Genomic DNA, 24,281 nt, shown 5'->3' on the forward strand with positions numbered 1-24,281 from the left:
AAGATTGTGCTGAGATGGTGCTTCTTTAATAATGGTCGGAAAAAGACATGTCAATCTTAGGGATTTGTGTAATTTAACTAATTTTTGGGGCAACTTATTCACGTCTGTGCAGAACACCTGTCCATATAATGTTTTTATAATTCAAAATCTTTTCTATAAGGGGCTTCCTGCTTTTTACATTCATTTTTTGTTAGATGGGTGCCATGAAAATAAGCTGATCACAGGTTGTCCCTCTGCTAGGACCCCTAGATATCAGGTGTATTCTGCGGGGGAACATGACAGTAATTCACCTACAGCACCACTACAGGGGAAATTAAGTATTGCATGGTGCCTATTGAAATCAATGGGCTGCCTGTGTCTTGCATGGACATGCTGGTCCTCCAGAAAGGGAGAGACACTTTTTGAGGCTGCTCACGCATATTGTCTTAAATGAGGGACAATCTGAAAATGGGTTTGCTAAACTAGACAATCTTTTTAATAAGCAGGAATTGTCCAATAATGCAGATGATTTTAATGTTCCAGCACCTGCCCAGCAAGACCCATCAGGAGTATATGGCCATTTTCATCAACCTATATTCTCTTAAAAGGAAGTCTAACTACTATGGTATATATATACCATATACTTACTAGGGCATATGACTGTAAAAGAGGGAAGTTGCCTTCTCCAGACCGCTGTCCTGTCGCCAGAGCTGAGAGATGCTACAAAGAGCATCTCTCCTTCTAGAGGATCCATCACTTTCATGCATTACACAAAAACACCATTGGTTTTAATAGACACTTTGTAATGCTTCATTTCTCCTGCAGCATCGCTTAAAAATAAAAAAATAAAAATGACCACTCATGGGTCTCTTCTCCTAGGGACTAGAAAATCGCCATTGGTGACCGGATTTTGCTTCCGGTTCTTCATGGATTTAGCGGCCAGGTACTTTAACCCTGTATTGAGTTCATAAGGCTGGATGCTGTTACTGATCACTGGGGAAGTGGGTGGAAGCTATTGTGACTACTGGAGAAGAGGGGGGCTACTGTGCTTAATGGGGAAGCGTAGTTCTTGCTGGGGCTACTTGGCGAAGTGAGGGGCTGCTGTAACTACTGAGGGTGGGAGAGATGCTATGATTACTGGAGAAGTAGGAGGAGGGAGCTGCTGTGAATACTGTGGCCAACGGGGCTTATTGTGTTTACTGGGGAAGTGAGGTAAGCTGAGGTGACTACTTACCCTGGGTAAGGGTTGGCAGTCATTCTATAACTACTTGGGTAGTTGGAGGGGGGGGGGTTAATGCTGCTCTGTGCCTCCTGAAAGAATGTGGCCCTGCTTTGATGTGTAGGAAAGTGGAGGGGAGAGTGTGGGACACAATTTTTAGTGTACATTCACAAGTGTGCACCATACAAAGCCACAGCAGAAAACACAAGCGAGAATGAGCTCTTACTTTTAGAGTGAGAGCACTATGTTTAGTAAAAAAGGGTAAGGGCCAGTAATTGCTATAACTACCAAGGGTACTCAAGAACCTCAAAACCTTAAGGTATATGTAATGCCATGATCACACATATATCTGGTCCAGTTCAGACCTGACCGTATAGTGTGTCGTTGCTAGCTCATAACTTTTGAGTTGGCTCCTAGACCTGGCTAAGTTGAATCAGGGCCTGTGATAACAGCTGATTGCCCCCCTAGCAATAACACATCATCGGGGGGACCTTTAGAGTTGTACAAAGTGGACAATTCCTTGAATGCTCTACATACTCAACCTGAGGAAAGTTCTATCTATGCATTATTGAAGGGCCTTGAGAGGCACACTTGGTTTTTTGTTTTTACATTTTTGCATAGTCCTGTATGTTATTATTGTATTGTTTCTGAAGGCAAATGAAGCATTTCCTATAACAACTTTATATTGTGAATTCTATTTATTCCCTCTCTCTATAATCCAGAGCTTCACATTAATTGTCCTACTGTAAAGGATCTGCCAGGCACAGCTTCGGGGTTAACGCCCATAGATAATCAGTTTGCACCTGCTTCTATGTCTGTGAGACTGACTCCATCTTCCACCACTCAGGGTGGCAGGCTTAGGAGTGGGAGAACCTATCACAGCCTGGCCAGACGGAGCTAGCTCCCGCCCTCTGTCTATTTATACCTGCCTTTCCTGTTCCTCCTTTGCTTGTGATTCTTCTCGTTTTTTTCCTGGCCCTGCTGCAGCTTCTTGTACCATTGTCCTTGCTTCATATTGACCCCGGCTTGCTGACTACTCTCCTGCTCTGCGTTTGGTACCTCGTACACTCCTGGTTTGACTCGGCTTGTTTACTACTCTTCTGCTCTGCGTTTGCCACCTCGTACTCTCCTGGTTTGACTCGGCTTGTTCACTTCTCTTGTTGCTCACGGTTTTGCCGTGGGCAACTGCCCCTTTCTCCCCCTAGCTCTGTGTACCCTTGTCTGTTTGTCTGTCGTGCACTTATTGAGCGTAGGGACCGTCGCCCAGTTGTACCCCGTCGCCTAGTGCGGGTCGTTGCAAGTAGGCAGGGACTGAGTGGTGGGTAGATTAGGGCTCACTTGTCTCACCCCCGTCATTACACGTACTTTTAATAATGCATCTATACGTATTTCTGGTGGAGCCATACAATAGTTATTTTAAATGCCCTCTCAATGTTCCTCTTTACAGTACACTGTGCAATGAGTTTTGGGATTTGATAAAATTTGTATTTATGTGGGCTTCTGCTATTTTTTTTTACCATAGATACAAGTGACATATTGACCATGAGGAATAAACCTGGCATAGTTAATGAACAAACACAATTGTTTTTGGGTACAGTAATGTGAAACTGTATCCCCAGAGGTGGCTGTGTACATAAACCATTATGAATGTTGTTTAATGCAAATAGGCCTAAAGGGAAATGAGAAGTAGCAACAATCACTATACAAAAGCTCTGTACAGTCCCCAAGCATAAAGAACATCCACTTGTCTTATTTATTCATTCATTTGCGCCAATGGAAAGTAAACTAAATTGGAGCCAAACTTCATCTAATTAACATTGGCTATGTAGGAAAAAAAATGCTAAATCTTTGTTGCTGTGTTCACTTTTTTAGCTAATTTGTTTGATATACAAGGTAGAAAAAAAACACAATCAACAAGCAGGGCAGTTTCTGTTGATAGATATTATTATGGCCTCTGTGAGTACCCAAAATTGCTTGGGTCATTCATTTATGACTGTGTAATGTGTATAAACACATACCTAAGGGTATGTTCACACGGCCTATTTTCAGACGTAATTCGGGCGTTTTACGCCTCTAATTATGCCTGAAAAAATGTCTCTAATACGCCTACAAACATCTGCCCATTGCTTTCAATGGGTTTTATGATGTTCTGTTCCCACGAGGTGTATTTTTACGCGTCGCTGTCAAAAGACGGCGCGTAAAAAGACGCCCGCGTCAAAGAAGTGCATGTCACTTCTTGGGACGTTTTTGGAGCTGTTTTTCAGTCACTCCATTGAAAAACAGCTCCAATAACGTCCGTAAAAAACGCTGCGAAAAACGCGAGTAGTTACAAAAACGTCTGAAAATCAGGAGCTGTCTTCAGGCGAAAACATCTCTGTATTTTCAGACTTATTTTGCGAAGCCGTGTGAACGTACCCTTATACTTGCATTGGAAATGTTAATTAGTGGGATTGATGGGAGCCCCTTCCCAAATGCCCTATTAGTAGATATGAACATTATAGGGAAGTCCCCCCACTCCTGGCAATAACAGTTCATCACTGAGGGCTTCAGCCCCCGATCAGCCTTCGGTCATGGGAGCTGCTGCACTACACATGGTTGTCCTGATAGGACACAATAAGGCAATCAGACCAATATCCCATCTAAATCAGTTAGCAAACAGAATAAAATAAAACACATTCCACAGTCTACTATATGTTAACTAAACGCTGGGCCAAATGACTGAATTTAGAAATAGAGCTGTCTTAGATGAAATCACACATGGATAAAAGTCCACTGTGAGTTATACAGTATCTACTGTCTTTTGCATGGACAGTCAGAATGCTTTTCCCAGGTACTGGCAGAAATGTAAAAAAATAATAAAATGCGAAATCTTGGTATTTGGCTTAAAACATGGTTAAAAAGAAGTGTACATAAGTAATATGTTATTGAGAAATAACTGCATAAAATACTGTTAGATAGGTACAAGTTTCTACATAAAATACTGTTAGATAGGTACAAGTTTCTACATAAAATACTGTTAGATAGGTACAAGTTACTATATAAAATACTGTTAGATAGGTACAAGTTTCTACATAAAATACTGTTAGATAGGTACAAGTTTCTACATAAAATACTGTTAGATAGGTACAAGTTACTACATAAAATACTGTTAGATAGGTACAAGTTTCTACATAAAATACGGTTAGATAGGTACAAGTTACTACATAAAATACTGTTGGATAGGTACAAGTTACTACATAAAATACTGTTGGATAGTTACAAGTTACTACATAAAATACTGTTAGATACGTACAAGTTTCTACATAAAATACTGTTGGATAGGTACAAGTTACTACATAAAATACTGTTAGATAGGTACAAGTTACTACATAAAATACTGTTGGATAGGTACAAGTTTCTACATAAAATACTGTTGGATAGTTACAAGTTACTACATAAAATACTGTTAGATACGTACAAGTTTCTACATAAAATACTGTTGGATAGTTACAAGTTACTACATAAAATACTGTTAGATACGTACAAGTTTCTACATAAAATACTGTTAGATAGGTACAAGTTACTACATAAAATACTGTTAGATAGGTACAAGTTACTACATAAAATACTGTTGGATAGGTACAAGTTTCTACATAAAATACTGTTGGATAGGTACAAGTTTCTACATAAAATACTGTTGGATAGGTACAAGTTACTACATAAAATACTGTTGGATAGGTACAAGTTACTACATAAAATACTGTTGGATAGGTACAAGTTTCTACATAAAATACTGTTGGATAGGTACAAGTTACTACATAAAATACTGTTGGATAGGTACAAGTTACTACATAAAATACTGTTAGATAGGTACAAGTTACTACATAAAATACTGTTGGATAGGTACAAGTTACTACATAAAATACTGTTAGATAGGTACAAGTTACTACATAAAATACTGTTAGATAGGTACAAGTTACTACATAAAATACGGTTAGATAGGTACAAGTTTCTACATAAAATACTGTTAGATAGGTACAAGTTACTACATAAAATACTGTTGGATAGGTACAAGTTTCTACATAAAATACTGTTGGATAGGTACAAGTTTCTACATAAAATACTGTTGGATAGGTACAAGTTACTACATAAAATACTGTTGGATAGGTACAAGTTACTACATAAAATACTGTTGGATAGGTACAAGTTTCTACATAAAATACTGTTGGATAGGTACAAGTTACTACATAAAATACTGTTGGATAGGTACAAGTTACTACATAAAATACTGTTAGACAGGTACAAGTTTCTACATAAAATACTGTTAGATAGGTACAAGTTACTACATAAAATACTGTTGGATAGGTACAAGTTACTACATAAAATACTGTTAGATAGGTACAAGTTTCTACATAAAATACGGTTAGATAGGTACAAGTTACTACATAAAATACTGTTAGATAGGTACAAGTTACTACATAAAATACTGTTAGATAGGTACAAGTTACTACATAAAATACTGTTAGATAGGTACAAGTTTCTACATAAAATACTGTTGGATAGGTACAAGTTTCTACATAAAATACTGTTGATAGGTACAAGTTTCTACATAAAATACTGTTAGATAGGTACAAGTTACTACATAAAATACTGTTGGATAGTTACAAGTTACTACATAAAATACTGTTAGATACGTACAAGTTTCTACATAAAATACTGTTGGATAGGTACAAGTTACTACATAAAATACTGTTAGATAGGTACAAGTTACTACATAAAATACTGTTGGATAGGTACAAGTTTCTACATAAAATACTGTTGGATAGTTACAAGTTACTACATAAAATACTGTTAGATACGTACAAGTTTCTACATAAAATACTGTTGGATAGTTACAAGTTACTACATAAAATACTGTTAGATACGTACAAGTTTCTACATAAAATACTGTTAGATAGGTACAAGTTACTACATAAAATACTGTTAGATAGGTACAAGTTACTACATAAAATACTGTTGGATAGGTACAAGTTTCTACATAAAATACTGTTGGATAGGTACAAGTTTCTACATAAAATACTGTTGGATAGGTACAAGTTACTACATAAAATACTGTTGGATAGGTACAAGTTACTACATAAAATACTGTTGGATAGGTACAAGTTTCTACATAAAATACTGTTGGATAGGTACAAGTTACTACATAAAATACTGTTGGATAGGTACAAGTTACTACATAAAATACTGTTAGATAGGTACAAGTTACTACATAAAATACTGTTGGATAGGTACAAGTTACTACATAAAATACTGTTAGATAGGTACAAGTTACTACATAAAATACTGTTAGATAGGTACAAGTTACTACATAAAATACGGTTAGATAGGTACAAGTTTCTACATAAAATACTGTTAGATAGGTACAAGTTACTACATAAAATACTGTTGGATAGGTACAAGTTTCTACATAAAATACTGTTGGATAGGTACAAGTTTCTACATAAAATACTGTTGGATAGGTACAAGTTACTACATAAAATACTGTTGGATAGGTACAAGTTACTACATAAAATACTGTTGGATAGGTACAAGTTTCTACATAAAATACTGTTGGATAGGTACAAGTTACTACATAAAATACTGTTGGATAGGTACAAGTTACTACATAAAATACTGTTAGACAGGTACAAGTTTCTACATAAAATACTGTTAGATAGGTACAAGTTACTACATAAAATACTGTTGGATAGGTACAAGTTACTACATAAAATACTGTTAGATAGGTACAAGTTTCTACATAAAATACGGTTAGATAGGTACAAGTTACTACATAAAATACTGTTAGATAGGTACAAGTTACTACATAAAATACTGTTAGATAGGTACAAGTTACTACATAAAATACTGTTAGATAGGTACAAGTTTCTACATAAAATACTGTTGGATAGGTACAAGTTTCTACATAAAATACTGTTGATAGGTACAAGTTTCTACATAAAATACTGTTAGATAGGTACAAGTTACTACATAAAATACTGTTGATAGGTACAAGTTTCTACATAAAATACTGTTAGATAGGTACAAGTTTCTACATAAAATACTGTTAGATAGGTACAAGTTACTACATAAAATACTGTTAGATAGGTACAAGTTACTACATAAAATACTGTTAGATAGGTACAAGTTTCTACATAAAATACTGTTGATAGGTACAAGTTTCTACATAAAATACTGTTAGATAGGTACAAGTTTGGGCTAGTAATCTTTTACTTTGGCTTGCAATGATAGAAGAACTGTCTATTAGCTTTAAAGGGTATACTGTAGGAGATTACGGATCACTGGGTCACTTTATTATGGTTTGGAGAGTTCAGGGTCTGTGTTTCTTTCTTTCTTTTGGCTGAGATCCCTTCCTCCTTTTTATTCCCTCGCCTTTGTCTTTGGAGTGTTTTTGCAGCTCAACAGAACACCTGACGTTCCATTGAGCACTTGACATCATTTGAATAAGACGGTGTAGTATTTAATTTAACAGAGTATTAGTCGCTCACGGTGCAATGTATCCATTACCACAGTTCACCTCTTACAATTCCTGTTCCATTGTTTTAGTTAGTTATTTGTGTGGTTGTGTATACACTATATGGACAAAAGTATTGGGACAAACTTCTTAATCATTGAATTCCGGTGTTTCATTCAGTGCCATTGCCACAGGTGTATAAAATCATGCACCTAGCCATGTAGTCTGCCTTTACAAACATTTGTGAAAGAATGGGTCATTTTAAGGAGTTCACTGCATTCGAGCGTGATACTGTAGTAGGATTCCACTTTTGCAACAAGTCATGAAATGTATTCCCTCCTAGATATTCCACGATCAACTGTGAGTGATGTTATTGCAAAGTGGAAGTCTTTAGGAACCACAGCAACTCCGCCACGAAGTGGCTGACCACATAAAGTTACAGAGTGGGGTCGCAGGGTGCTAAAGCGTATAGTGCATAAAAGTCACCAACCCTCTGCTGATTCAATAACTGCAGAGTTCCAAACCTCCTATGGCATTAACATCCACACAAAAACTGTGCTCCGAGAACTTCATGGCATGGGTTTCCATGGCCAAGCAGCTGCATGCAAGCCTTACATCACCTAGCACAATGCCAAGCATCGGATAGAGTCATGTAAAGCAGCCACCACTGGACTCTCTGGGGCAGTGGAGACATGTTCTGTGGAGTGACGAATCACCCTTCTTTATGTAGCAGTCTGATGGATGAGTCTGTGTTTGGTGAATGCCGGAGAAATGTTACCTGCTTGACTGCATTGTGCCAACTGTAAAGGCCTAGGCCCCTTAGTTCAAATGAAGGGAAATCTTAGTGCTTCAGCATACCAAGACATTTTGGACAATTGTTTGCTTGCAACTTTCTGGAAACAGTTTGGGAAAGACCCTGTTCCAGGCCCAGTGCACAAAGCAAGGTTCATAAAGACATTTTTGGGTGGCTATGGTGTGGGAGAACATTACTAGCCCGCACAGAGCTCTGACATCAACCCCATCAAACACCTTTAGAAAAAAAAACTAGAACTCCATATTAATGCCTATGGATTTAGAATAAGATGTAATAAATGCACCTGTAGATGTAATGTGTAGGTGTCCCAATACTTTTGTCCATATAGTGTACGTATGTTGAATTCTGAGTTTATGTTGTTAGTTTGGCTCAAAAACCCAAAAATGTAAACAGTGTAGTATACAGCTGTGTCCAGATTTGGAATCTCCTGTTAAAACTTTTGCCTAGCAGGCATAGATTTGATTTTCTGACTCTCAAATGCGCCTTTTAATCAATTTGAATCAAATCCTACCAGCTATTTCTTTTACTAAGACTGGCGTCCGATATTTAAAAGTATGGAATATGGAAAAGTATTTAGCTCATATATTGCACAATGTAGTACTTTATTACCTAACAGCAAAACAGTGATTAGAAAGCTGGGGGTTAATTATGTTACTAGGATGCCGTTGAACAAAACATGGGAGTTTTCAATGAGGCCACCTAAACTGTGTTTTCGTAATAGCGGGTGGCATTGCATAGTCCTAATTGAATGATAAGCAACAAACTGTATTAGAAGGTGACAAACAACATTTATAATGATAATAACAGGTCATTTACTAATGTTCCGAGGAGCAGAGCAAGGGCTGATTTATGATCTGGCATACATGAATGTGTATATGAGGATATATACGCGGGTGTGGATATATTCCTGGGTGTTACCGGCCAGTTATGACCTTGAAGCAGTGAAAGCAAAAGACATCTCTGGAAAATGTAATTTCCAAAAACCACTGCATTGAAGTTCTAGTTTTATAACTACTTGACTACCATGTGCGGTACATTTTTAGTGAGCCATTGACTTTATAACTCTGCAACGACACCTAAAAAATGATAGCCTCGTGTATTTATTTATTTTTATAGTTTTAAGTAAAAATGTTCTAAATATCTGTAAATCAGAATCAAGTGCTAGAAAGCAATTCTGCCTAAAAACTTTCTATTGATACCTACATGTTGGTCTTTTTTTAAATTAATGTCAATAGTATTTCCTAATTTTTAAAAAAGGCAAATTTGGCCCATGAATTGGTCTGTCCTAATGTCAACAATATTCTTTCTCTAAATCTATTTGACTTGGACAAAGCAGACATTTGTCATCTATCATTGCAACTTGTGATGTCACATGTTAGGCCCCATGCACACGACCGTAAAAATGCTCCGTAATTGCGGACTGTAATACGGTCCGCAATTACGGACCCATTCAGTTCTATTGGCCGCGGACATCTTTTCGTAATGCTAAGAAAGGGTGTCCGTGCCGTAGAAATGTTCCGAAAATTATGGAACATGTCCGTTCTTTTGCCTTTGATATTAACCCTTCAGCTAGGATCATGCCATAATAAAGAATGAACAAATTGCTTCTATAACTTCCCTACCTCTATCAGCAGATTGGTGTTCATGGGTGCTCTTACTCATGAACATGCATGTAGTTAAGGCTTGGTTTGCATCACATTTGAACACTAGGTTTGGCGTACACTATCTATACAGAGGCAACCAGAAAAAAAGTCTCTGTATTCTCAGAGCGACAGTATCCACTTTATGTGATATTTTATTGATCTTACATCAGTATACAAGCAAAGAAGCAGTACCTTTCTGACCCTTACATGTAGCTGTGTCTTGAGAAAGACCTAACTACATGTAAGGGTCACAGCATTTCTGCTTCTTTGCTTGTATACTGATGTGAGATCAATAAAACATTACATAAAGAGGATGCTGGCGCTCTTGGATTTCTTTTGTCAATCATGTAAGGCATAATACTATTCCTTTTTTGTAGTCTTGTATCGTGAAAATACTTTTTAAAGTTTATTATAGTATTTGCCTAGATTGTCAGATATAACTTTGGATGGGTTTGTATTGTTCCACGTGCCTGTTTTCTACAGTTTATGGGGTAGTGATCTGGGCACCATTTTAGTTGACTAGATGTTTTATTTTTCCTTCCTTCCACAATGCAGAAGTGAAGGGAGTTCTTCATGCTCAAGTAGAAGACCCACCTTTTGGTTGTTTATTCTCAAGTTTCTATTATCAATTTGGGGCTCAAATGAACAGCTTTTTAAGTGCCGTTTTGGCAGAATCTTCTCAGTCAAGAATTCCTCATTAGCTTTCCAGGCTTAATAAGTGTTCTGGACATGTCCAGGCATGCTTACTCTATGAGTTGGTCAAACACATGTCTAATGAATTATCAACAGCTTCCAAAATAAGTTTATATAGATTTACACATTACTTTCCATGTCTTTGTAAATTGTAGATTCTTTAAATGTTTTAATTATGTTATAAAACAGTGTAGGTCTCTTGCACACGACCGTTGTGCCACTCGGGCCTTTTTTGACGCCATCTGAGTGGCACCCAATAGTCTTCACGGACCCATTCACTTTAGCAGGTGAATCGCGTCTGCGAAAAATTGTCCAAGTCTCTGATCCGAGGAAAGATAAAACATGTCCTATCTTTCCTCCGATCACTGACGGGACCCGGCCCTATCTTTCCTCCGATCACTGACGGGACTCGGATGGCACACTCGGTCGTGTGCATAATTGTGTGTGAGAGTCCATATCTGTGCTTGTGTGCGTATATGTGTTAGGTGATAACTTGGTCGTGTAGCATTTATTCTACTATAATACTCCTTCTATTTATTGGCATTAGCCGCTTTAGCCACACTTCTTGCCATCAGGTGCATAAAATCACACAAACAAAGGCTGGGTTCAACTGTGAATTTTTAGCATACATTTTTTTGTTTTGGTTAATGAACTCCCATTGAGAGACCTGGGAGTTTACCAAAACAAAAAACACATGCTAAAAAACGCCACAAAAACGCACAGCGCGAACCCAGCCAAATTGTGCTCAATACTTATAATTAAAAACACGTTCTACTGATTAGTATTTATTCTCAAGCTAAAGGCTATAATCTTTTAGCAGTAATCTTGTACTACTTTATCCAAGTCCAAGACATAGTCTATGGTTGTTGCCCTGCTGGGCCCGCCACCAGGAGACCTGAGGGGTATGGGATGCTCCACACAAGGCAGGCCTGTATGTGTTCATAGTGTTTCTATTCAGTGGACATATAGATTGCACTAATAGCTATAAAGTAATTGCCTCTGTAGTATTCACCATTAGCTCCTATGAACACTATTTAAAAGAAGCAATATGTCCACATAACATGTTTCACCGGATAAACCGGCTTCATCAGGAGTTAAGCACACAAAGACAAGCCGCTACGTGAACTAATGTCATCAGGGTGTCCTCACCCAAATTGGTCAAACTACCTTTTGATTGGTTACCTATTAACCAGTGGCCTTATGGATAAGGGACGCTTCTTCACAACTATTAGTAAAATATGTGTATGTGTGTTAGAGAGCCTGTGCATGCGCACATTGATATAACATATAACCTATCATTGTACACGTGTTATCCAACCTAGTGCTGATCTCCACACGTCAGTAGGAGATCCTATTTCCCTGCTCATACGCAGACATGTCTAGCATTATACTTAGCATATAACACTATAAGCATGCGCAGTCACCATGAATTACAGCTTTGACTTAACAATCTTAAATAGCGATTAAATAAATCCAGTCTAAAATGTATTTAAAGTCCTAGTACCCGAGAGGATATCATTAAATAGTATATATTGAATAATAGATAGTATTCCACCGATAAAGTAAGGGTTATCATACTGTTGTTACTCTATCATATTAGATAATTATTGTCACATAAGAAATTATTATTGTCACATAAGAAATTATTATTACGCTGGTCATTATAGGTTATTGTAACCAAAAACGGATAGTTGCAATATCTATTAGTGCCATATCAAAATATAAAGATATAACTAGTTTTATTCAGAAGCATCTACTAGTTGGTTCAATGTAATTCTTTCAATTCCCCAAAATTGTCGATTGTAAGGATTGCCAGCATTACATTTTCTCATATGTCTGGAGACAGAAGTATCTTCTTTGGTGGTAATCATGCTTATGTTAAATTAGTCTTCTTAATTCTTCTGTGGTATATCCCACATATACCTTAGGGCATGGGCATTGTGCTGTATATACCTAAGGTACTCATTAACAACCGCCTGTGTATTTTATATGTTCAGGCAGTAAGGCATTGATATACATAAGTAATCCAATGAATTATAATAAAAAACTAAAATTGAAAAGTAAAAGTCCCTTTGTGGGACAAAAAAAAATAAATGAAAAGTTTATTCAAAAAATGTACAAAAAAATATGCACTCTAAAAATAAAGAATTAGGCACAATTATTTAAAAAAAGCTTTTAGCAAATAAAAACGTTAAAACATAAAAAATACATATAATATATTTTCCTGTAATCATTATAACTTGTACAATGAATTTACAACACATCAGCAGACCAAAAAAGCAGCAAGGACCCAAACCCCCAAATGCAAGTGGACGGCATATATTTCCTATAAGGGGTGGTCCTAGGGTTAAATCCTAAACACATCAATCAACATATATCCAACATATAAAAAATTGATGCTACCAGAAAAGTATAAAAATTGTAAAAAATCTTTATTGAAATTACCAATAAAAGCTATTTCTGCATTGTATAGCTGTTTTTTTTTTATACCATTTTGTATTTATATATTTATTACACCCATTTTGTATTTATATATTATTTATTACACGCAGGTCCGTTTAGTAATGGGGTCTTATTCAATTATTACTTTTTTTGTGACTCACACAGTGAGTTGTCCCTTTTTTCTGTAGGTCCGTGGATTGTTTTTAATTGTATTGTTATTTAAGCTTTTATTGGTGATTTCAATAAAGATTTTTCAATTATTTATACTTTTTTAGTAGCATCAATTTTTTGTAGGTTGGAAATTGAAAACATAATTTAAGGTTTTCAAAGAGCTGCAAAAAAAGAACACACACAAAAACACGATGGTAGAATTGAACTTTAATAATATAAATTAACCTCTGAATGTTATGTACTTAAAAAGTAAAAAAAAAAATAAGAAGAACCCTGAAACGTCAGCGAAAAAATAAAAGTAATGGCTCCCAGAATGCAGTGAGGTAAAAATGGAAAAATATGCTTCACCTTCAAGACCAGAATGAGCTGTGTCCTTAAAGGGGTTGTTCGTTTTCAGCAAATTAATGTTATTTTTTGTATAATAAAAAGTTATACAATTTTCTAACATACATTCAAGTACGTCAGTTTATCTTACGTTTCTACCTGCGAATTGTATCTGAATAGTTTATAGAAAAACACATCAAAACCCACAGCATAAAACCGCACCTATTTCCGCATCAAAATGTAAAAACCACACCTAAAAACGCATAAGAAAACGCACTATTAGGTCCAGATTTTAACTGCGGTATTACCTACATTTACCTAAGGTTTTGGTGAAAATTTTCTGCACCAAATTACGCAACGTGGGTCTGTAGCCTAACAAACACAGTAGGTTGGGCCTAAAATAATATGGTGTTGAAACATTCCCTTTAAGTGTGCTAGATTTACCATTAGAAGTCTTTACCACACTGAGTGATGGTGCACCTCTGGCTTTTAGGCTTAAATAATAACCAGAATTTATGCAGACACATTTCCTGTTAGTACTATGATACCGATCCCATACACATTACTGACCTGGGGGTCACAGTATTCCCGTAGTCTTACCAAACTACTACAATCACAAATTCAATCACATAACTCATTGTCAACCTCATAAGCATTCTGGGACAACAGGTTTATTTTTAACTTTGTGAGGTTAATTATTAGTTTTGACATTGATTGTAAGAATGTTCATTTCTTATTTTGAACATTTTGTAGCTAACTTATCTGATCTGGCGCCTCTCAGTGACAGTAGCAAATAGAAGTCATGACATTAATCAGGATATTAGGAACATATTTAAAGTACCGTCTGGGAACATTTAAAGTCAACATAAAAAAAGTCCAACGAGTGTCAATTAATAATATAATTTAAATAAACTTCACCTGGGAAAGTTTCACTCTCTACCTTTTTAGCACCCCTTACTCAAAGTCAGTGACATCTCTGAAATACTGTCACACGATTACCTCTTAAAGGTGATATACCCTAAATAACATTACATGTAGGGATGTAACTAATACTCACAAGGCCGCAGAGCAAAATTTGAAATGGGACCTCTCTTTTAACCATGGCAACATGAGTAAAATGCAAATACATGACTCAACATGGATTCATACACATATAATACTAACACATACATACATTGGATTAGGTATCAAGATTATGCATATAGGCTGGCATTAGAATTAAATGACATGCATGACACTATCTCAATTGGCAGGCTCAGCTGCTATAGCTGATAAAGTTATTTTCTTTTCTGTTCCTAATTGTGATGAATGCAAAATGGTTCACTAGTTTAGTCATCTCCTTCTATGCATGCCTAGGGTAGTCTTAAAAAGTCACGACTTTGTGCTTCCTATTGCTTCTTAGTTATTTGCAATGTTTTAAAATATTCAGACCCTGGGGTAACAAAGTCCTTTAAACGGACAATAACTTTTCAACAAAGTTTCCATAAATCAAGTGAATATAAGAAACTTTGTAATCTATCTTATTAGAGAAAAATGTCTCTTTCTCCACTTATCAGTCTCTCGCCACCTGCCTCCTAACTGTTTATTCACTCTGAGTATATGTCCATATATAGACAGTGACGACAGGGATTCCCTCTAGGAGCGGAATCCCCACCATAGCATTGGCAACGCTCTGGCCGGAGATTCCGCTACAGGAGGAGCAACTAAAGTCAGGAGCCACTAACGTCAGTTCGTTCCCTCTAGGGGCAGAATCCCCGGCCATAGTGTCGGCAGCGCTCTGGCAGGGATTGCTCTGTGGAGGTGCCACTGACATCACTGTCAATATATGGACAGTGACGTCAAAGGCTTCCCTGGGCTCATTGCTTAAAGTAGCGCTGTGCCCGGAGTGTCCTCTGTACTAATGCTAAAGCAGGGAGCTGACGATTCCCTGCTTTATCATTGGGTTCAACTGTATCTGCGTCCTGAGGACGCAGATACAGTTGACACCGGAGGTCCGGGACATACCACCGGCCGCCCGGGACACCGCTCAGGACAACGGGACACCGCTCAAAATCCGGCACTGTCCCGCTGAATCTGGGATGGTTGGGAGGTATAAGAACACTAAACCTAGAAATGAATGATTAAAGTACTGTATATCGGAGGTAAATTTGCCCCCTCTGTTTGTCAGTCAGCAGGATCTTCTGCATGTTTCTGAAACAAATAGTTTTGTAGAAATCCTGCAGTTAATACAGGGGTTAATTTCCTGCTGATCAGTTCCATTTTCAGCTGGTGATCGGCTGAAGGGGCGGGGCTTAACAATTTGCAGCCAGTTGTCGTACAGCCAGACACAGGATTGTGAGGAGAAGGAGGGGGAAAATGGCTGTACGCATGGAACACATATATAAGAATTCTTTAGATATTTCTTAGCAGTAATTGTAATGTAACACAAAATAGGATCAAAGGAAAAGAGGTGATTAAAGGAGGAAGTGCTGGTATATGTTTTGTGCATTTTGTATGTTTAGTGTTTCTTTAAACACCTAAATAAGCCAATGTCTCAAAAATTTTAGTCACTGAAGACACTAGGGAATGCTATGTTGGAACAGCCTCTAATATTTGTTTTTGCACAACAGCATTAGGAATAATGCATCCGCTAATATGAAAAATAATTACAATAAAAAATATTATGCAATTTTCCAATATACAGTATTTTTGGTATCAATTTCTCATGGTTTTCTATATCTCTGCGTGTACACATTCTATCGGAACCTTCATAGTTTACTTCCAGTGAATGCAAACCTGTCCTGATCATGTGATGATCACATAGGTGCGTCAAAGACACACGTGTGTATCACATGCTCATGACAGATTGTTATCCACTGATTGAATGACTGCAAGCAGAGATCTTAAAAGCCATATGGAATTAATACAGAAAGTATATTAGAAAATTGTATAACTTTTCCTCATACAATGCACCCCCTGCGACCGCGATCAGGCTCGGAATAGAAGGGGGCCTGCCCCAGGTCCCCTCATGCAGCCACATTAGGCCCCGTCACACAAGGTCTGTGCCACGGTGAATATAAGGTCCTGACCCCATGCAGCATCAGTACATTATATTCGAGACATCACACAACATCCAGTTGTGTGTTGTGTTGCATATAACTTTATGATGCTGCCCTGCGTCAGGACATTTATTTTTAATGTCTGATCTGGGGGGCTCAATCGGTGGGTGTCTATTCTTGGGGAGCCCAGCACTCTGTAGCTTCGCCCTTAACACAATGGATAACTTTTATTTGCTTATACTGTAATACCCCTTTAAGAATAATATCAAAGTAATGCAGTGATATACACACTGAAGGCATAGGGCCATTCTCCTGTAGATGAATCTGGAATTGAATGTGATTTCTAAATACATTAAAAAAGTGAGTAATTTTTTAAAGTGATGTCATTTATATATTTTTCTCATCTATTTTGTGTATCATAATAAGGTTGAGTAGATATTAATTAAAATCTTTTGTCATTTTGCTGTTTGCCAAAAGTCCCCCACAGAGGATGTAAGTATAAATGCTTTAGTACTAGGAATGAAAAGAATTAAAATAGTTCCTATCATTGGGGATAGTCTTTTTCCAAATGTAATACAATTCTACCAGATTGAGTGGTTTTTACAGCCATTCACATTACATAGTCTTTGCAGTCCTTTCGAAAGCTCTGAAAGGTTAATGTGCCAGATTTATTGGACATATTTATAATTATCCCTAATTATAGGATCTGCATGAGCTACAGTAGTAATAGTGATAGGTAAACCGCCATTACATACGCTTTCCGCAGTACATCTTTTTATAGTCCATAGAATTCATATAGAAGCATGATGGAAACATATTGACAGTCCACTGCTGTAACCAATGTCGCAATATGGAACAAATGGAGTTATATGGCTTTTCAAGAACCATGCCAAAATTTAATATTGTAATGTCATTCAAAGGGAATAACCATGAAAACAGATTTACAGACAAATATGCTGAAAATGTGGACCCTTTTCTACATATTTACTGATAGAACCGTTTTCAAATGTAGCACCCTGTTTCTTCCATGTCATATAGTTCATGCATGAAATTCACCTTCTATGTTGCGAAAATACCACAATAGCTGTATCTTGACTCTCATTATGTGATTTCCTACAGCCTAATAGATGAGACGAAGCTAAAAGGTGTTATCCCGGAAGTGAATTTTTTTTTAGTAGGGCCTGTAAATTAAAAAATATACCAAAAAAGTAATACTTACCTATCCTTGCCTCCGGCGATCCATTCAGATGGCTCAGGTGCCATATGTTGTATTTTTACCGTTATGCCAGAAATACGATTCCACACCACAGAGTCCCTCTTAGCTCTCTGATTGGCTGCAGCGGTTACATGCTACATGTTAAAAACCACTGGGTATGCTGCTGGAGCCTCAGTGCCAGATCGCTGGGGCAAGGATAGGTAAGTCTTGCTTTTTTGGTTTATTTATTTAATTTGCAACCACTACTAAAAAATGTCCACTTCCCGGACAACCCCTTTAATTATTACATTCAGTAGTAGTATAGAGTAATATTATTTTAACTAGAAGAGAACAGAAGGTACTTTCATAAAAATGTTCATATGTGAAAATACGCATCAATGTGGCATTAAATTGCTTGAAAATGAAACATATTAAGAGGTTTGTTCCCACATGTGTATGATGTAAAAATTACAACTCTTGTCCTTGGTCGTGGTTCACTGAATAAAATGTATTTTCGAACTATTAGGTAACAGAGTTCAGAGAAAAAAAAAAATTATTTCTGTTTGGCCAAGTACGTTTTTATAAATATACCCATTGCTCTATACTTATAGATAGATGAACTGGAAATGTGGTTAGATACTGATATACCTAAGTGTCTTTATAACTCCTATGAGTTGAAAAATGGATACTGCAAGCTGTAAGTTGCTTACATTTTTATTTAGATGAATTTGGATTTAAAAAAAATATTTGGTTGGGAAGGTGTAAGAGGACCTGTCACATGCCCAACAAAATTGCAGCTGACATCTCAGTAAGATTACCCATGCCTCACAGATTCTGGCGCTTTTCTTTTTCTTCTAATGTCCATCGTTGCTGAGATATCAGTTCCGTTAGTTTTGCCACCCGATATGAAAACAAGGACTAACTGTCAAGTGGGTAGGAGAGAGTGAACCTTGCCTCTCTGACACCATCCATTCAGAGCAACTCACGATCATCAGCACAGATGGCATGAGCCTGATGCTGTCTGCTCTGATCGGACGACATCAGAGGCAATCGGTTCATTCCCCCTTGCCAATTGAGCAATGTTAACCACCCACTTGACAGTTAAAAGCTTAATTTGCATATAGGGCACCAAAAGTAAAGGCACCGATGGCTCAACAACAGTTGGGGCTAGAAGAAAAAAAAAGTGACAGAATTTGTGAGGCGCCGGCAATCGAACAGAAATCAGCTGCAATTTTTTCCACAGGTGACAGGTCTTCTTTAACCACTATCTCACACTCACTGGCCAATGTAAGAAAAGAGAGGCAACATTCATCTTGATAAAGTTGAGTTTATTTAGCCTAACGTATATAGCTCAGTGTATTCTCAGCTAAATAAACTTCCAAGCTGAAAAGTTGATCGCTGGCTCTTTTACCCTTCCATTGATTAAAGTGAGGTCAAGTTGGCAAAGTCCCAGTGAATTGCTGTTCATCATGATATTCTCTACTGCGTGCTGCACTATTTCCTGTAACACGCACCATCCAAGTCATATTGAGAGTACTCCTCTTCTGTTTGGTTTTCACATTGTTTTGGCTGCCCCGCCTCCCGTAGATCTGATAGAGAGGGTCAACAGGAAATTACCCTACCTTGCTATAGTAAGATGGGGACTTACCCAGATGGTTTCTTCTCCATGTCTTTAGTCAAATCAGTACTGACTATTTCATAAACCAGTGTTCTTCTACTTCTGTAACCTAAGTACCCCCTAACCAAAGAGATTTAAATCATTACCCAAAGGCTGTTTTTCACTCAAGAGTTTAAATACAATTTCACATTTACAGCTGTAGCCATAGGAGGACCATACCTTGCTATGAAGCTATCCAATGTTTTATTATAATAATTTGTACAAATAGGCTCTTATTTTCCAGGTAAAACCAGTGTCCCACAGCAGAATCAATGTATCAGCGCGGTTTAGAAAAAATGTTCAGGAGCCGTGTACTGTTTTGTGAGTAATATCATTTCAAACATTACATTATTTCTTATGTTTTTATGTTGAAGTAAGTTCACATTTACTATGTTCTTCTTTTTTTCCACCAGCCTAATTGCTAATGGAGATATCATGAACCCAGTGGTGCGTTTACTGATACCTAGGAAAGTTCTGGATCAGTGGGAGTTTGTTCTTGCCATGGTTACAGACAAAGTAAAACTTCGGAGTGGAGCTGTACACAGGTACATATCTTAAGGACTTTTTGCACTGGCAGATTTTCTGCCTGTAATGAACGCTGATATATCAAGTTGACTGGTGCTCGTTTAGCTCAATTAACATGGAGCAATCACCGGTGCCATATGTGCCCGAACGAGTGTCAGTGCGATTGCTCAGGCTCATAAAGTTTCATTATAGTCAGCCACACATCCCTGTTTACATCGGGAGATGTGCTGCCGACAACCGATGATTCTAATGCCCGATCCAATCAGCCGATATACGAGCATTTTCTCATTTGCTGGCTGATCGCTGGGTATGTTTACACGGGTCGATGATCGGGAGCGAGCGTTTATATGAACTCTTTTTCACCAAATTATCGGCCCATTTAAAATGCATTTTATCCTTGCCCTTTGCTAGTCTACAGACCTCTAGTTACTTCACCAATAATTTTCTGTTCTACTTTTCTTGCGGTTTGAGCAGTATAGAAAATCTGCCTCCAATGGTGACATGCATTATAATATTCTTGTCAGTCATAGAACTTCGTAAACCTTCAGAATTAGTTACAAATTCAGGAGATTGACCTGGGAATTCTGAACAAGGCAATGTTTTTGTTTTGATTAAGGCCCCATGCACACGACCGTGCCCGCAATCACGGCCCGCGATTGCGGGCACGGACGGCCGCTGACTGACAGCCGCATTTTCGGGCCGTGCTCCCATACAAAGTATGGGAGCACGGCCCGCAAAATGCGAAAGAACGGATATGTTCCATAATTCCCGGAACATTTCCACGGCACTGACACCCTTCCGTAGTGCTACGGAAAGGTGTCAGTGTTCAATGAAAGTGAATGGCTCTGTTTTTGCGGACCGCAATTGCGCTCCGCAAAAACTGAGGTTTTTTGCTGTCGTGTGCATGGGGCCTAAGGAAGTGATAATGTTGAATGATATATCAAATGACCTACTTAGGCTCCATGCACACAACAGTATTTTTCATCAGTAATTACGGACAGTAAATACTGACAGTAATTACGGACCCATTCATTTCTGTTTGCCACGGACACCTTTCAGTATTCTTACTGATGGGTGTCCGTGCTGAAAAAAATTATAGAACCTGTCCTATTCTTTTCAGTAATTATGGCAAGTACTCTCCCATAGTAGTTTATGGGAGCTTCCGTAAATACGGACGGCTACTGATGTGCATCCGTAAACCGTCCGTATTTACGGAAGCGTTGCTAGGCAACATGTTGATGACATCATTCGCAACCTCCCTCTTTTTGTACGGATCCATATATACGGATGAATACGAATGCAATACGGACCAAATTTACGGACACCCTTTTGTATATACGGATACAATACGGATGCCTACGGATCCGTATTTACGGTCAGTATTTTGGGATAGATGAAAATACTGTTGTGTGCATGGGGCCTTAGTCTTTTTGCAGTATTAGAGAAAGATGTTTATCAACTTATATACATTACTAGCTTTTATACCCGGCGTTGCTCGGGAGGTTGACTTACGGTATAGATAGAGTAAAAGCTCACTATTTAAATATCTCTCAGTATGAATTTAATTGCTACCTCCCGATATGAATATGAATATAATTGCTAGAGAGTGTAAATAATGTTATTGGAAGCATAAAAGAAATGAAATGAAGCAATATATTCATTACAGATTTAGGCCTCATGCACACGAACGTAAAAACACCCGTAATCACGGGCCGTAAATACGGCCCGTAATTACAGGCCCATAGACTTCTATTGGCCACGCTAACCTTCCCGTTTGCGTACGGGAAGGTGCCCGGGCCGTTGAAAAACATAGAACATGTCCTAATTCAGGCCATAATTACAGCACATGCAGGCACTTCAGTCTTTTTCTTCAGGGTGCTAGCCGTTTTTCAGACGGCTAGCACCCTCACCCATTCATTTCAATGGGGCCATGCACACTTCAGTTTTTTTGACGGTCCCGTTACTCCGTTCCGACAAAAGTAGAGCATGTCCTACTTTGGTCCAAGATTCCATGACCGTGAGGCCCATGCAAGTCAATGGGGCTGTCAAAAAAACTGAAGGCACACGGAAGGCATCCGTGTGCCGTCCGTGTGTGACGGAGCCGTTGCCTAACAACGGCCGGGCGGGCAGAGGTACACATACAGACAAATACTGCACTGCACTAATCGGCAGCCCCTTCTCTCTGTCAGCACTGATAGAGAGAAGAGGCTGCTAATCAGTGCTGGAACGCAGTGATAGTAAGAAAAATAAGTTCATACGTACCCCGGCCTTTGTCTTGGTGGCGCGTCCCTCTTCTGACCTCCAGTCCGACCTCCCTGGATGACGCGGCAGTCCATTTGACCACTGCAGCCTGTGATTGGCTGCAGCGATCACATGGTCTGAAACGTCATCTCAGGAGGCCGGACTTGAGGAAGAAGCAGGCAAGCAGGGAGTTCTGGGTAAGTAGTAACTTTTTTTTGTTGCGTTTTTTTTTTTAATGAACCATTAATCTATATTTTGAGCGCCGCACATGGTATTCCCTGTCCAGCGGTAGTCTCTGTTCAGGGTTCTGAAAGAGTTAAGGGGCTACACTGATCAGCAGTAACTCTTTCAGCACCGTGGACAATGAGTATCGCTGGACAGGGAATAGCATGTGCGGCGCTCACAATATCGTGTACATAGTGTGAACGGGTTTTAGTTTCCTCTCGGAAACTGAAACACGGAACTGTACACGGAGTACACACGGGAAGCACACGGTTCCAATCACGGACATACGGATCCGTGAAAAGCGGCCGTGAAAACGGTGATGGAAGTGTGCATGAGGCCTAAGTCTATGGGGCTCCCGTAATTACGGGTGGCTACGTGTGTGCACCCGTAATTACGGGAGCGTTGCTAGGCGACGTCAGGGGATAGTCACTGTCCAGGGTGCTGAAAGATATAACTGAGCTGCAGTAACTCTTTCAGCACCCGGGACAGTGACTACCGCTGGAGTTAAAAGTATTAAAAGTTAACTTACCCAGAACTCCTGCTTCTTCCTCCAGTCCGGCCTCCCGGGATGACGTTTCATCCCATATGACTGCTGCAGCCAATCACAGGCCAATCACAGGCTGCAGCGGTCACATGGACTGCTTTTAAACCAATGAAAAATCGGGCTTCAAACAAACTTTCCAAAATATATATTAGATGGTGAAACGTGGATTGTGCAGCCAACTATACTTCTTCCCTCTTCTTCTAATGTGGGATGTCCACAGTTTTTAAATGGTTGTGGAGATGATATTGTTGCAAGTAGAAACTTCTCCACTTGAGATGTTTATAAGTTTAAAAACACAAACTCTAATTTTTTTTAATTGTAATAGTTTTTCTCTTGAATTATTTAATTAAATCTGTGTAGACAACACCAAAGTAATGTGCTAATCAATTAAAATGTTTTATTTATGATCATTCCCTTTAGATTATACACATTAGAAGGAATTCCCATTCATGATGGCTCTGAACTAGAAAATGGACAGTTTTATGTTGCAGTTGGCAGAGACAAATTCAAAAAGTTGCCATACAGTGATCTGATATTCTCAAAGTCATCTGTTAGAAGGGCACAAGGGTAAGACGAAACAACTGTATTCTGTCTAGATATTTATTCTACCATGAGCCCTGGTATTTTTTCATTTTTGTAATAATTCCATAAGTTGCAATGTTTTATGAATCTAATTTCAAATAAATCAAAATGTCAATTCCTTTTAACTAAATATGTGGCCATTCTAACGTTATATCAGCCTGGGAAGAATCTCTAATATAACATCCACTAGTATCTGCCTGATTTCCTCCACCATAGTATAGTCCCATTGTCTATAAATGAATGTTTTATGTAGAGAAAATTTAGATCATGATTGTAATTCTAATGCCTTAACGCTTGTTGCTGTTGGATTTTTAATGAACCTATACTGTGTCTCCTCGAATAATGGAATATTTTTGTCCTTGTGGTGCATTTGCTTTTTTGTTAATTTTATTATCCTTCTAGCTTTAAAAGGGCTTGTATAAGAAAATCAACAAATACTTTACTGCTTTCCATAAAGAGCCTCCCCATCTTAAAGGGGTTTTTCCATGAGGGACATTTA

The 24,281-nt window shown here is 38.2% G+C and overlaps 1 protein-coding gene across 2 annotated transcripts in view; it reads left to right on the top strand.

The window, feature by feature from the left end:
• The window catches only part of DCDC2 (doublecortin domain containing 2), a 159,395-nt gene that overhangs the window by 26,884 nt on the left and 108,230 nt on the right, over nt 1–24,281 (top strand). Inside the window, exons 3-6 of one of the 2 annotated variants that reach the window (XM_075826574.1) lie at nt 17,291–17,305; nt 19,910–19,986; nt 20,079–20,210; nt 23,621–23,767. In XM_075826574.1, coding sequence (XP_075682689.1) covers nt 17,291–17,305; nt 19,910–19,986; nt 20,079–20,210; nt 23,621–23,767 — 371 coding nt within the window. The remainder of the gene's footprint in view (nt 1–17,290; nt 17,306–19,909; nt 19,987–20,078; nt 20,211–23,620; nt 23,768–24,281) is intronic. The other variant, XM_075826575.1, reaches the window with a different exon arrangement.

The sequence above is a fragment of the Rhinoderma darwinii genome, chromosome 5, assembly GCF_050947455.1.
Source record: "Rhinoderma darwinii isolate aRhiDar2 chromosome 5, aRhiDar2.hap1, whole genome shotgun sequence".
Lineage (NCBI taxonomy): Eukaryota > Metazoa > Chordata > Amphibia > Anura > Rhinodermatidae > Rhinoderma > Rhinoderma darwinii.